Here is a 14,057-nt window from a genome sequence, read left to right as displayed (position 1 = left end):
TGTGGGGGGTGGAAGTGGCATTAAGAGAGCCTACTTCCTCCCAACTCAATTCACATCTTGATAACTGTGTTCCTTCTGAGGGTGGGAGAGGAACCAGCAATTGGGTTTCGAGGTTGTGTTGCCTTTCATTGGGTTAATTCGTTAGTCGACAGAAAGGTCAGTGGCAGCTTTTGGAATGAAAACAGCCGCAAAGGATTTCAATTAAAGCATTGCTGATGCTGGAGATTAGCGGAACAAACTTTACCACAACTCGGTCTAGACTGTAAGCATTTGGACCTAAAGGCAGAGTTCAGGCTACACATATGATCAACTTCAGCTGATGGGGGGCAGTAAATGTTTTTCCATTTCCATCTATAGCAGCACTTTGTCTCAGCTCTAATTGATTTGTGTCAATTTTCCATTTCATACTGGTGAAGCAGGATGTTGAAGTTAAAATGTTTCCAATACAAAATCGTTTTAATACAATTGTTTAAACCCAAAAACCTGCTTTAATCGAAATCAGACCAAATGACGCAACGAACCAGAGCAGAGGTAAGTGCACTACCCCTCCAATCCAGCGGGTGGCACTAAAAAGGTCCTAAGTAGGCAAAGATGCCACATACAATGGAATTAAATATTGCGATTTGATGTTGATACAGCAACTAGAAGCAAAATCTTACGAGTGACCATACATTGATAAGCATGTGTGACTCATCTATGTATCTCTAACCTCACCCCCCTTCCCGCCAGTGGGACATTCCAGTCATCCACCGAGTTCAGAGTTCAGCCAGTAAGAATAGCATTGATCCACAATGAGCATTGCATGGAACGCATGGATTGCAGAGCAGGAATGAGGAGTCTAAAATATCTACCATCCATCCACCAAGCGCATTTGACGTCATCCTCGTGCAATCCCTCACCTGTTCACATGAAGCTTAGTTACTCTATTATGAGCAAAGAAGCTCCGATGCTCATTTACCGCCATTGACCAGCACCATTCTTGTGCTTCGCCCCGGCCTGTCAGCGACAGCGTAATAATAACCCAACTGTCGGTAATGATGATGATGTCCATGAGAACAATACTGGCAGACATGGGCATGCGCGCGCTACCAAGGGAATAGTCCCCGGTTCTTTAGAACACATAGAAATACTGTCACAGACTGGGTGGAGTAGGCCTATTGTTGGGATAGGCTTTCATTTTTGCTATTGGTCCTATTTAGATGGGTTGCTTGCAAGACTGACTGCAACCGGTTCGGATGTTTAGGGTTAAGGTTAGTGCGGTTACAATTGAGAGTTGGGGTTAATGGCAGGTTGGACAGAAGTTAAAGTTCCAAGAGTTTGATAAGATCTAATTATCAAAGGGATCATGAAGCTGTCTAAATGTCATTTGTGACTGGCGGGTGAGTCGACTGAAATGAAGAAATCCGACCATGTGTTAATGGGATGAGGGATTGTGTGAAACACTACAGTAGTTGTTGATGACAGTAACCTTTTATTTTCTCAATAAAGAGGTTGTTGATGAACCACTACTTGGTAGACTCCACAATATACTGTTTGTATTTTCACTCTAACATGAATTTGGGGAATTCAAAGTTGGCTAGAAAAAAATTAGGTTGTTCGTTAGCCTAAAAAAAGCCTTTTCAAACAACCTTGAGCTTTGCAACCCATTTTGTGTTCCTGCTTTGGATCTCTCGCAGGCTTTCCTTTAGGGGGCATGTTTAGGAACACATGTCCGTCAAACTCAAGCCCGCCTCGGACGCGTGTCAGGCGGAACAGCAGGCCGGGGGACGAGTTGGGGGTCGAGGGGGTTTACGCTAATGCATCCTGGCATTGGGGACTTGTTCCATCAAATTGTAGCTCTCGTTCAGGTTTTAGGATCGTGACAGTTTGGAATAATTTGTTCCAGAGTCCAAGAATAGTGACTGGTTATTAGTGTGAAGTGTCACATTTTCTATCCCTCCCAACCAAACCAAAGGAAGCTTCTCTAAGAGAGTACAATGTCTTCAAGGCAAAAAAGGGACTTGTTCCTTTGGGAAGCATTTTTGGATAAATAAAAATATATTTGATGACACATGCCTTAAATTTCACAGCTGCTTCACAACCAGGGGTTATCATAAGATTATTTACTTTCTATCACTATTAATACATTAAAAAAAACCTTATCTCCTCTGCCATCAAACTTTCATAAGTGACTTTTCATCACGGAATATGCCATTCTCACGAATTAACTAAATATTCATCAAGGGTACTTTCCTAATAGACGCTATTTAAGAAACCAGGCTACAAAACCACCATGAAAAATGACGGATTATCTCCACAAGTATAATTTTTCTTCTTTGGGTTTTTTGTCACCTAGGATGGCACTATTTATTTTCCATACAACATATTCTGTATGTATCCGTATTTGCGTCACAATTCCAACAAGCGTCTGGACGTCATGCCATTTTTATGCGTAAACCAGTAGAGACGTAAAGCGTCCAAATTCCATGAGTAATTTTTCTAGAATGTCTTCCAACTTTGACTTCCTCTCAAACAGGGCATTGTTGCACAAGTTACGTGATGCCTGGAAGGCTAGAGTGTACCGAAATTTCTCTTCTTGGTACATACCACAAAACTTACGTTGAAATTTACAAAGGTCAAGAGATTTTGGTGTCATTATATACGGTTAGGGTTGACGAATCATTTTGGAAAATGCCCTAAAAATACAGGCTCCTTTTTGAGAGATATAGATTTCAAGAGGTTCAAAGTACGTCTACTGTGGAAGGCCACCGTGGAAGCGGAATTGCCATTAATCCCAGAAAACAATCCCACTTCCCCTTTCTGCTGCCGGCAGAAAGCTTCCCAGCAGAAAATAGAGCTTCGGGGATGTAAGGAGAAAAGGGTGCCGCGGCAAATGGGGTTGTTAAGGCTGAAGGAAGAGGAGGAGAGAAGCAAAGAAGAGAGGGTGGGCCTTAGGGTGGCCACTGGGCGAGTGGGTGTGATGCCCCCGTCCATGCTTTTACTTCTTATACCCCCTGTGAGGGAGAAGACTTTGGTGCCGAGACGACAAAAGCACATGAAGAAAAAGAAAGTGGCCACCATTCCTGGGAATAAGACGACAGACAGCAGGTAAGACCAACAGGTGCGACTAAAAGAGCGTTCAAGGAAAGTTGTCAGATTTATTATCAAGTTTAAATCTACTTTTAGGATAGCCTTGATGAAATTTAAGACATGATAAACTAGCAAAAGTGAATCATTTTACGCATCAGTACTGACTCCAGCGTGACACTTTTACAATGGAGCACTTGTTTTATTCCAAAACGTCGTCACATTTGTGAATTTGGTCAGAAAAGTTTTCTTTCTATATTTTTTTAATACAAGACTGATTTTTTTGGTGCGAGTCAATTTCTCTTGCATTTTCAATGAAGGACTTTCTTCAGGTGTATGATTGGTTGAATTGGTCTTCACACTAATATCAACATTAATGAATGTATTGATTTTGAACTTTGAGTGATTTATTTTGTAAATAACTCCACAATTGACTCTTTCTAAACCTTCCCGTGTCCATGTGAACCTGTTGCACAAATGAGGCGCCAGTTTAAATAACTTCATTTACTGTGCAACATCCAAACTAATTGAATTTAAGGATGTTACATTTACTGGGATATAAAAGTGAAGCTGGTTATTGATAGAAGGTGCATTCAGTGTACTTTTACCGTATCAATAACTTGCACACCCACCATGCTGTTTTCTTTGATCATAATGTTTTTAGGATCAAGAGAAGCCAAAATCAAAATTTAATCAATTGTATAAAGTTGTTTTTGTCAAGCTCTTGTCTAATGACATACAATCGTAACAGATTATCCCGCCCCAAGCACCAGCGAGGTAAGTTTGGATAAATTTGAATGCTTTCCAAACTTTTTTAAATTTACAATAATTTTCCATCCTATTTTTTAAAAATAAATGAAAATTAATACTTTAAAGGACTATTGGCTCTAACTTGATTTAGATTTTTTTTGGGTCCCCTTCAATAAAAGACTAAAAGCGCATGAGCGGAGTGTCGCTCTCCGTTTATTTATTTTTTTACTCTGACCAACGCAGAAAAATCATAAGCTGGGACATTTATAAGTCAGTGTAGCAACTGTATCATTATATCTTGACTGATTGCCACAGTGATCAACCCAGATCGAATATTCCTTCAAGTCACCAAATAAGGTCCAACACCTCTACACAGTTAACCAATATCTCATCAGGAGATTGTTGTGGTGTGTGTACAGGCAGCCATGTAAGGAAGCGGGGCCACACTGATATACGGACGCCGAGGGCCGTGCGTGTGATGCCAACAGGTGACTCAGTGCAGCCAGCAGTGGTGGGCGTGCTTTGTAGCTCAATTGAAATAACGCCTAAGTGACGGCGCCACCGGGCAGCTGAAGTTAAACACACTCATCGAGGACGGCCGTCTTGGTACTGCTGGCTGAAATATGGCCGCTGCCCTTGCGGCCGAGCTGCTAAACAGCTGCAAAGTGTACACACTGGAAATCTCTCCCGGCACGCGTCAAAGGTTAATAATAGGCGGCATGTAGATAAACAATGGTGCCACCCCCACACCATGCTTGTAATGTAATTTACTCAGATAACAAATCAGTTCCCCCCCTCAGAGAAATTATTTAAAATAATGCTCTTTGTTACAACCCCCTAAAAGCATTTTTTTTTAATTATTATAAAATTCTATCTTTAAAAAAATCTATCTTTACAAATTTAATCAAAAATTAATTTGGGTCATTCTCATATTTAGTCAATAATATTAAGACACATTGTGCAGCATTTTGAAAATCAATTCATTTTACTGTAACCAGTATTTCCATTTTTGATGTTTTTGTAATACAAAGGTATTATTTTGTAAGAAAAAAATATTCTTACATAACTTTCAATACCAAAATGACTTTACCATTATAAATCCTAAAATATATTTGATTATTTTCTTTTACATGAAAACAAAACTGCATGTCAGTGGGGTTTCTAAAATACAATAAAACAGCATTTTTGATTGGCCATTTGTGTGCAGCCACAATATATCTATACAAAAATCTCCACTCAATTGCGTGCACGTGTGTTGCTTAGCACACTGCATCTCAAAGTATCAACACAAAGAAGTTGCGGCGTTGTAACAACACTACTGACATATTTCATTTTAGAGCCGCAACACAAATGTAAATGTTTGAATTGTCTATTCAGAGGCGGCAACAGGCAGCTGCCAGCTTCATATTTTACAACCGGATTGACACTACATTGAACAAGTACAAAACTATGGAAAGTTCCGAAAATAAACAAGGCTAGAATAACCCGCCCTGAAGGCGTGCCTGTTTAAAGCATGTCTTTCATGTACATGACGCCTTCGATAAATGTGAAATACAGCATTGTATAGCCTACATGAGCTTTTTCCCATCTAAGGTGGTGGCTACTGCATGACTGTCATCCACTTGTACTTTGCACCATGTGACTTCATGGCTCCCTCTAGAGATTGTCAAATAACGCAGGAAATAAATCAGCTTTTCTCACTCATCATGAAGTCATAACACAATTGTCCTCAGTGCACATCGCAGTGTTCCTGTACATGTTCCTTTAAACAAGAGGCCCAAAAAAAATGTACAAATGGCATCTCCACTGATGCCTGAAAGTTTATAAAGGACAGCCAATAGATCCCACATCCGCCTGATTGCAATTTAATATGCGATGATTTTCCCCCTAACATTCACTTTACGTGTACTTTTAAACACAAGTAATAAATCAATCTATTTTTTACAATAAACTATATCAGATTCATTATTAGTGGTGGATATTGCCAACAACCGTACGATACAATGCGTATCACGTACAAGGTCACGCTACATATCGTGATACATGGCCTTTGAGAAGATATGTATCCCAATATTACTTTGCACACCAGGGTGCAGTTTGTGCACCCTTATTTATTATACAGCAAATCAAGGTTTTGGTCTCATAGGTTAAGGTCACACTAAATTAAAGGGTAATTATCCATCGAATTAATATAAAATCGACTTCAATTAGTTAACTTACTAAACACTATATCTTCACAAACTGCCACAGTGAGGGGACTCCGGCTTGGTTTTGAAACAATATGTGTAAGGGAAATTATAAAATGTTAATTTCTCTTCTCACTAAAGCTGTATCTGAAGTTTCCTCCTAACTGATGTCTCATAGCACAAAACAAATAAAAGCAAATCAAGCAAGTGACAGTTTGTATCTCCAAAAACTCGTCCGGCTCCCATCTCGTGCGCAAGCAATCCAAACATGTTGCGTATTTGCAGCGTCAACATGACCGCCAAGTGTGTCACTTCCCTGTAAGGCGGCAGAGAGAGCAGCCGAGTGGAAAAAACGTGTGGTCCCGTCCATCGTCTGTTTGTGCCACTTGAAGGTGGCATTACTCCCACCCCAGAGTATCAGTGCCCGTCGTCCATTATGTCTCCATTAGCCTGCCAAAGCACATTGTAAATAGACGTGACAGCGGTGATGCTGCACAGACTCGTCGCTCAGTAATGAATCGCTGCTTATTAATGCTACAACAAAACGTAGAAGGAAGAGCTAAGATGGAAATCTAATGGAATTTCTCTTAAAGCGCCGCCCATCTTGATTCCTTTTTTGTATTGGGGAAATTAGGAGATGGCTAAAAATAACGGTAGTCAATTCCTAGATTATTTGTCCATTGTGTGGAAGGCAAAAACGGTGGCAACCAGCAGAGGCGCTGTTCATTCACTCAACTTATTTACTGTCCAAAGAAGACAACGTGACGGCAACTATTTAATCGGAAAATTAAAAATTTTCTGCGCCTTTAGTGGTGTCATACTATTTAAAAGATCATCCTTGTAAAATCAAAACTTTTTTCTTGTGACTGAAAACATTTTTCTCATAACCTTAGAAAAATTTGCCAAATCACTTAAAACCTAACTCCCATGACAAAAAAAAAAAATCCTGTAAATTTTTGCTCTACAATAATTTTAATCCCATTAAATTAAGGCATTTTCCCCCACATCATAAGTGGAAAAACACATTTCTCTGAGTAGGACTGTTCTTAAAATGAGAAGGGTTGTTCCATCGATAAATCCATTTCAAATTGTTGGTCGATGATGTGTATTGTTAGAAAGTCAAAAAAGAACAAAGTCCGGTGGTTGTTTGATAGGAGCAAGCATGGCGTGTTCCATGCTCAACCTCCTGCTATTGTGTCGTGCGGACTCTCACTCCCTTCCTCAGACTCAGGACTTCTTTGTGATTCACTTCCACTAAAGCTCATCAGCTTGATGCAAGCCGCCGTAGCGACGCTCCAACATTGTGGACACAAGTACAAAAAACTAGATGAGTCTTCTCTGACTAAAATATTGGCAAACCTTACTGACCAATGTACAGCTGCCATGGGATCACTGATCTTTCACGTCTTATTTGTTTCCTTTAATTATCAAATCTTCAATCTCAAGTAACTTTCATTGACTTCTTTTTTTTCTACGTGCATGTTCCTACTCCTCCTCTCTCTGTGATGTTGCAATGGAAAGCCCAACACTTGCCAATTGCCATATATAAGCCTGATGGAGAGTGGAGGGAGGGAGTGTGGCCACATGGTCATGGTCATTTAGACCTTCTCTCTCACACACACATAAGCAGAGTCACCGTGGTCAGCTGCCTCCATCGAAGCCTTGTAGGGCGGAATAAACAGTGGACCGCTAGAAATGGAAAGTGAGGGCTCACAAAGAGGAGGAACGGTAAGCGACGGCATTTTTTCCATACGTTTGCTGCCATTCGGATGTTTTGTCCAACTTTCCCAAGTTGAGCAATAGCTTCAGATGCATGTAAACGTCTCTTATCTGTTAGCATGTATGCATGAGTGAGAGGTGAGTTGCCAACATCCTAATGATGGGGTCATCCACAAAGCTGCCTTATAGGGTCATTGCCACCTCGCAGGCGCCATGTTTGGGTCCGAGCCAAGCGCTCGCTAACGTTGGAGTGGAAAAAGCACTCAAAGGGAGATCCACATGGGAGCGTTGAGGACGATTTTGGGGATGGAGGAGATAGAAGCTGCGGTAACGGAACGGACGCCTGCTGGAGGCCACATCCACATCCACGTGCTATTCAAAGGACAAACTCTTTGACGTTCGACCTGCCCACTGGCGCCATTTTATCCACTCGTGTCGGTCACTCATGCACATGCTGGAATATGACATGGCACAGCAGTAAATGTACGGATCTGTATTTGTTTTTAAAACAAGCACTTTGTGTACTTTAGCTCGATTCAAGAACTTCCTCTCCCACTAGGAGTGGTGATGGGAAAAATGGTTTTCGTGCCACAGTGTCCAGTCAGCAAGCCATTCACAGGCAGTGGCTATTTTTATAGGAGATGATCAACACGCACACACACTCGCTCACACACAAACATACACACGCACACACGTTACCAGAAATATCTACTCTGGTCCGTTAAAACTCTTGGTCTTGGGAATCACTCAAATGCTGCTTGGTAATCTCAAAGGCCTCCATCTTGTTTTCCCTGTCAGGTGTGCTCTTGGCGCCCGTAAGCCGCGATGGGAGACTGGAGCTTCTTGGGGAACGTCCTGGAGGAGGTCCAGGAGCACTCCACGTCGGTCGGCAAGGTGTGGCTCACCGTGCTCTTCATCTTCCGTATCCTGGTGCTGGGCACGGCGGCCGAGTCGTCGTGGGGCGACGAGCAGAGCGACTTTCTGTGTGACACGCAGCAGCCCGGTTGCACCAATGTCTGCTACGACCGCGCCTTCCCCATCGCACACATCCGCTACTGGGTGCTGCAGATCGTTTTCGTGTCCACGCCGTCGCTCATCTACATGGGCCACGCCGTACACACGGTGCGAGCCGAGGAGAAGCGAAGGCGGCGGGAGCAGGAGGAGAGGGAGGCCAGATCGCAGGACGGCGAGGAAGAGATGGAGGGTGAGAAGGAGTACCTGCAGCGGAAGGAGAACGTAATGGAGTCGGGGGCGGAGGGTCGGAGCCGGCTGCACCTCAGGGGTCCGCTCCTCCACACGTACATCCTCAGCATCCTCATCCGCAGTGCCATGGAGGTCATCTTCATCACCATACAGTATATGATCTACGGGGTGTTCCTCAAGGCACTGTACCTGTGCACGGCGTCGCCCTGCCCGAACCCGGTCAACTGCTACATGTCGCGGCCCACAGAGAAGAACATCTTCATCGTTTTCATGCTGGTGGTGGCTGCCGTGTCCCTGGCGCTGTCCGTGCTCGAGCTCTACTACCTGGGCTGGAAGAGCCTGAGAGCCTGCCTTCAGCGCAAGGCCGCGCGCCGCACCCTGCCTGCTGTGACGCCAATGGCGCTGGAGCCTGACGGCCCGGTCGCCCCATGCACCCCGCCTCCCGACTTTAGCCGCTGCGTCAACCCCCTGACCTCCATGGCGCCCGTTCCCTTCAGTAACAGGATGGCGCTGCAGCAGAACTCGGCCAATATGGCGGCCGAGCGCCACCACAGCAGGGACAACTTGGAAGACCATGAGGACTTTCTTCAGAGATACCAGGGGACACCGCCGCCCCAGGGGCTTTCCAATAACTGCCACCCTATGCCCGCACTGTACACTGGGGACAAACGTCGTCTGAGCAAGACGAGCGGGAGCAGTGGGCGAGTACGACATGACGACCTGGCCATTTAAACACTGGACCCTCAGGAACCACTTTGAACTATATGACAACATGCGGGGTAACACAACAGACACTTGACGTTTGCACTTGAATCGTTTTTATAGTGGGCAGGGAGCGCTACGGTAGACTATTTCATCGCATGTGCCGAGGAAGTTCTTGTGTGAATTTACACAACAGTCGGGCAGAAGTGCTGAACAGCTCGCCCACAGTCACATTTACAGAAACAAAGAATTGACTTTGTTGTTTAATTTTGCACTTGATGGTCGAGTAGGCACTCCAAAGACTTCTCTACTGTATTTTTAAGGATGTGCCTTAATGAGATTTATGTGATGTATTACTTCATATGTTCATATATGAAAAGTCACGTGTTCAAAAATTGTATGAAAATGTTCACGTGAGAAGTCCTTTTCAGAGGCCCCACGCGGATGCCTGCTATTTTATATATGGCCACCAGGTGGCGGAATTGCACTTATTACGTTTATCCCTTGTCTCTTTGTCTTTTGTGTTGAGAATACGTACGTTTCTATGCATTTTTTTTAATGTTCACAAGTCATTTTTATTTCCTTTATTCGTATTTTGCAATATCATGCAGTATACTTGGACAAATGATCAATTCATTAGCTAGACTAATGTTTCAATATAATTTTAGGTTTTAGAGTATTACAGCAACAATCCATTCATCCATCTCTATACCCATATGCATTTTCATACATATATATCAATTCACTGCCGTTTTTTCTTCAATAAATGATCAAGTTTGTTTACTACTGTGTGTAATATTCCTACTTACCAATAGAGGGCAGAGAAAAGCCGGAACGCGTTCCCTGTAAAATTCTATAGAGAAAGAAGAAAAGAAATGGTGCGTTCAATATCAAACAGTGACCTAAACTTCTTCAAAAAGGTGTCAACCGCAAGTTAAATTTTTCGTTATCAATGGGGTGTTTTCGTCAAAGAGAAAATATAAATTGTACGAATACTACTTATCGTTAACTTCTGTGATGAACAAAGAACTTGCCTGGCATGAAGTGGACGTGTCGTCAAATTAGAGCCAGTCAGACGATGAAGATGACAGCCAGCATTGAATGCAACACGGGCCTGATGGGAAATGAAGTTTTCTATCTGCCACCTACCGGTACTTTTTCCTCAACGTTCCCCAGCATGCCTCTTAACCACAACTGGCAGCAGGAGTGACTTCTTGCTAAGGCCTTCGTTTTTGCTCCGACTTCTCGAGTAAGTAGACGATTTGGCAAGTAAAATGAATCGGCTTTTTATGCTCCTGGCCAGACTTTTTAGTTTTATGTGGCTGCAAAGCGCTGGTGCTAGCATCATCTATCTTGTTAATTGCCCTGCTAACAACGAACCGATCGGGTAACAAAACTGACGATTTTCTACAACATTAAATGCTGGTAAGTGGCAACCAACTACTGCCTTGTGGTTGAGCTGTCATATTAAACGTCAAGGGGTGGTTAGGCCATCCCTTGACCACAAAAGCTAACCTATATCGCAGTAATGGTAAGTTGTGACAGATGGTTAAATAATAATAAATAATAACACACAGCAAGTCAAAGGCCTCCTTTTGTGATATTACACTGTTTACGACGAAGTTTCGTTACTACGCCGCCGACGTAACCTGAGTTTGGACGTAGGTAAGTAACTAGTAGCTACCGTAGTAGTTAATGTAAATTTGTTTATGGGAAAACAATTCAAGGCCAAAACTATAAAGAAAAAAAATAAGTCCGGACCGTCGTAAACCAAGAACCCACTTTTGTTACCTATCTTGTCTTAATACCAGTCACTGTAAATATGAATTAATAACTTATTGCACTATGTAAAACATAAGCTTGGTTTGATTTGAGGTCTTATGGATGACGTTTTTTTACTATTCACATAAGGGAGAGGCCAAATACTATAGCCCCAGGGGAATTGTCACGGAAAGCCATTGTAACAACTCATTGCTATATCGCTCAATTCAGTGGGAACTCCAAACCTGATCTACAGGCATATCTGAGAATAAATGGAGTCATTCATACATGTATATGCTCATCTTTGATGTTAATGTCTTCAGACTTACGGCCATGAGGAAACTTTGGACTAAAGTGGGCATCTTCGGCTCAGTCTCCATCGCCTTTGGTTCGGCGTTGTGGTGGAGGCAGAGGAGCACGGATGGCGGCTCAAAAGCATCCCAGTACGAGCTCAAACTGGTTCAAGTGCTATTTCGACATGGGGCTCGTACGCCGCTTAAATCCATACCTGATGTGTTGGAGGTAAAAGAAGAACATACAAATAATCATTATGAGGTGCAATTTGTAATTACACATGAAATTCTCTGTTTTATGTTTAAACTTCAACTGCGTCATTGTACCAAGTATAGTTAACAACCTACTGAGTCAGTATAATAAGTCCTACATATCTTTATTTATTTTTTTATGAAAGGCACAATGGGTACCCACCCTGTTGGAGCCTCCGGCCCACACACACATCAACTATGTGGTCACAGACCTTAATGGCGGGCCCACACCTCCATCTCCATTGGAGGACAGCTACAGGAAGAAGGCGCTTAGTGTGAGTAGCTTTCTTTGACACGTTTGATGGACATTAACATTGTGTTTAAGTTACTCTCTTTGTCGGCCATATCAGGGCGGCGTGTTTGCGGGTCAGCTGACCACTTTGGGCATGGAGCAGCTGTACGAGCTGGGCGAGAGGCTGAGGAGAAGATACATTCAGGAGGTTCCCTTCCTCAGTACGACCTTCTGCCCCAGTGAGGTCTAGTAAGTGTGAATTGAATGAAGACAACATTCTTGTAAATGCAGTCGGTGGATTCTAATCAGGTGTTTCCCGTGTGAAGTGTGCGATCCACCAATATTACAAGGACGATCGAGTCTGCTCGGTGCCTGGTGGCAGGGCTCTTTCAGCAAAACCAAAAAGGTACTCGCTCACAGGACAGCAATTGATCATTCGTTTGTCAACATTTTTCCCCCCCTTTTTTTATCATAGAAATAGTTCCAATATTAACCACAGATGCAGTGTCAGAAATTCTGTACCCCAACTACCATGGATGTCGGCTACTCAGAATGCTCAGCAGGTTTGTGCCGTGACACAAAAATAAGAATGTTGTTAGTCTTGTTTATTTTTTCGTTAAACTGTGTTTGCGCATCAGCCCCCGCTTGAAAGAGGTGGCCCTTCTGCCCGACATCGCGGCTGATCTAAAGAACATCCGAAGCAAGCTGGGCATCAGCGACAAAACGGATGTCGACTTCATCCTCATCAGGGACGACATGGTCGCCAGAGAGGTGATACTGGCTTAGCATTCAGAAAAAATGCTTTAATATGCAACTAATGTCATTTTTCTGAGAATTAAGTTGTCATGTGAACTTGGTGAACTTAAGTGTATCAAGCAACAACGTGTATGTGTCTGTCTGCCTATTGTCAGACTCACGGGCTGCCGTGCCCACCCGCCCTGTCCACGTGGAGAAGCAGAGTGGAGCAGAGAGCCGTGGAGATGATGTTTTACTGTTACCAACCCAGCAAGAGGTCAGCCATTGTAACAATGAATGACTCTTATCACTCTTAATCAGAGTAAACAAGGACAGCGTGACAATGGCACGCTATTTTTATTTTTTTGTCCGACAGCGAGAACTTGCAGTTGTGCGTGGGACCTCTGCTGCATATGCTCTTACTCAATATTGACGAGAAGCTACAAGGCACGTCTTCAGAGCCAAACAGGTTACTCATACACATTTCTTCACAGCAGTGTTTTCGAAATGTTACCAAATTTTCCGAATGCGTTTGCCAAACAGGAAGTTGTTTTTGTACTCGGCCCATGACACCACATTGATACCATGCCTGATGGCGCTGGGCATTTATGACATGAAGTGGCCCCCGTACGCTTCAGACATCACACTAGAGCTCCATGAGCACCGGCGCACTAAGGAGGCTTTTGTCAAAGTGTCCTACATGGGCCAGGTATGAGCACCTGACACCACCCTCAGCTGTTCACATTAATCCAATGATTCTTTTCTCCAGGATCAACTAATTCCTGGCTGCAGTGGACTCTACTGCCCCCTGCAGGAATTTCAGAACGTGCTTTCGGCCTACTCGCTCAAGAATGACCTCTACCAGTCGCTTTGCAACAGTACAACCGACAAATCTAAGCTCTGAACACGTACACCAACCGTTGTTCAATTTACACATTATGTTCATATTATTTAACACTACTGTTGAGTTTATTAGGTTTTTCTGACAAACCGAATGTCACTTCATTCCTCAGGGGAAGACTTGCATGAACTATTTTATACATATATGAGCTTGTGCAAAATAAGTCAATTGCAGTGTTTGTATTTAATAAACAAGTGGCGAGAGAATTCCTAGTGCTTTTACTTTTTAGTATTAGTTCCTCAGGTTATATAGAACCT

General features: G+C 43.1%; 2 protein-coding genes across 5 annotated transcripts; both read left to right on the top strand.

Moving 5' to 3' along the window:
• Positions 1 to 2,878: 2,878 nt before the first annotated feature.
• Positions 2,879 to 10,409, top strand: gja5a (gap junction protein, alpha 5a). 3 transcript variants are annotated; one of them, XM_049729108.2, is made up of 2 exons: positions 2,879 to 3,100; positions 8,520 to 10,409. In XM_049729108.2, exon 2 carries the CDS (start codon positions 8,547 to 8,549, stop codon positions 9,654 to 9,656), a length of 1,110 nt encoding a protein of 369 aa, XP_049585065.1. In that variant the 5' UTR covers positions 2,879 to 3,100; positions 8,520 to 8,546; the 3' UTR covers positions 9,657 to 10,409. The 3 variants fall into 3 exon arrangements, with proteins under 3 accessions (XP_049585065.1, XP_049585063.1, XP_049585064.1); XM_049729106.2 differs by having other exon boundaries at positions 2,884 to 3,087; XM_049729107.2 differs by lacking the exon at positions 2,879 to 3,100 and adding an exon at positions 3,112 to 7,730.
• Positions 10,410 to 10,715: 306 nt separating this feature from the next.
• On the top strand, positions 10,716 to 14,006 carry acp6 (acid phosphatase 6, lysophosphatidic). Of its 2 annotated transcripts, none has more exons than XM_049729104.1 (11): positions 10,716 to 10,875; positions 11,711 to 11,909; positions 12,079 to 12,207; positions 12,283 to 12,413; positions 12,491 to 12,570; positions 12,640 to 12,727; positions 12,803 to 12,935; positions 13,076 to 13,176; positions 13,276 to 13,368; positions 13,443 to 13,608; positions 13,669 to 14,006. In XM_049729104.1, the coding sequence occupies exons 1-11, from the start codon at positions 10,751 to 10,753 to the stop codon at positions 13,801 to 13,803; spliced, it is 1,380 nt and encodes a 459-aa protein (XP_049585061.1). In that variant the 5' UTR covers positions 10,716 to 10,750; the 3' UTR covers positions 13,804 to 14,006. The 2 variants fall into 2 exon arrangements, with proteins under 2 accessions (XP_049585061.1, XP_049585062.1); XM_049729105.2 differs by lacking the exon at positions 10,716 to 10,875 and adding an exon at positions 10,907 to 11,051.
• The last annotated feature ends 51 nt before the right edge of the window (positions 14,007 to 14,057 follow it).

The sequence above is a fragment of the Syngnathus scovelli genome, chromosome 8 (genome assembly GCF_024217435.2).
Source record: "Syngnathus scovelli strain Florida chromosome 8, RoL_Ssco_1.2, whole genome shotgun sequence".
NCBI classification, from domain to species: Eukaryota; Metazoa; Chordata; class Actinopteri; order Syngnathiformes; family Syngnathidae; genus Syngnathus; species Syngnathus scovelli.
Note: the sequence above shows the minus strand (reverse complement) of the source record. Positions and strands in the feature narration are given on the sequence as shown.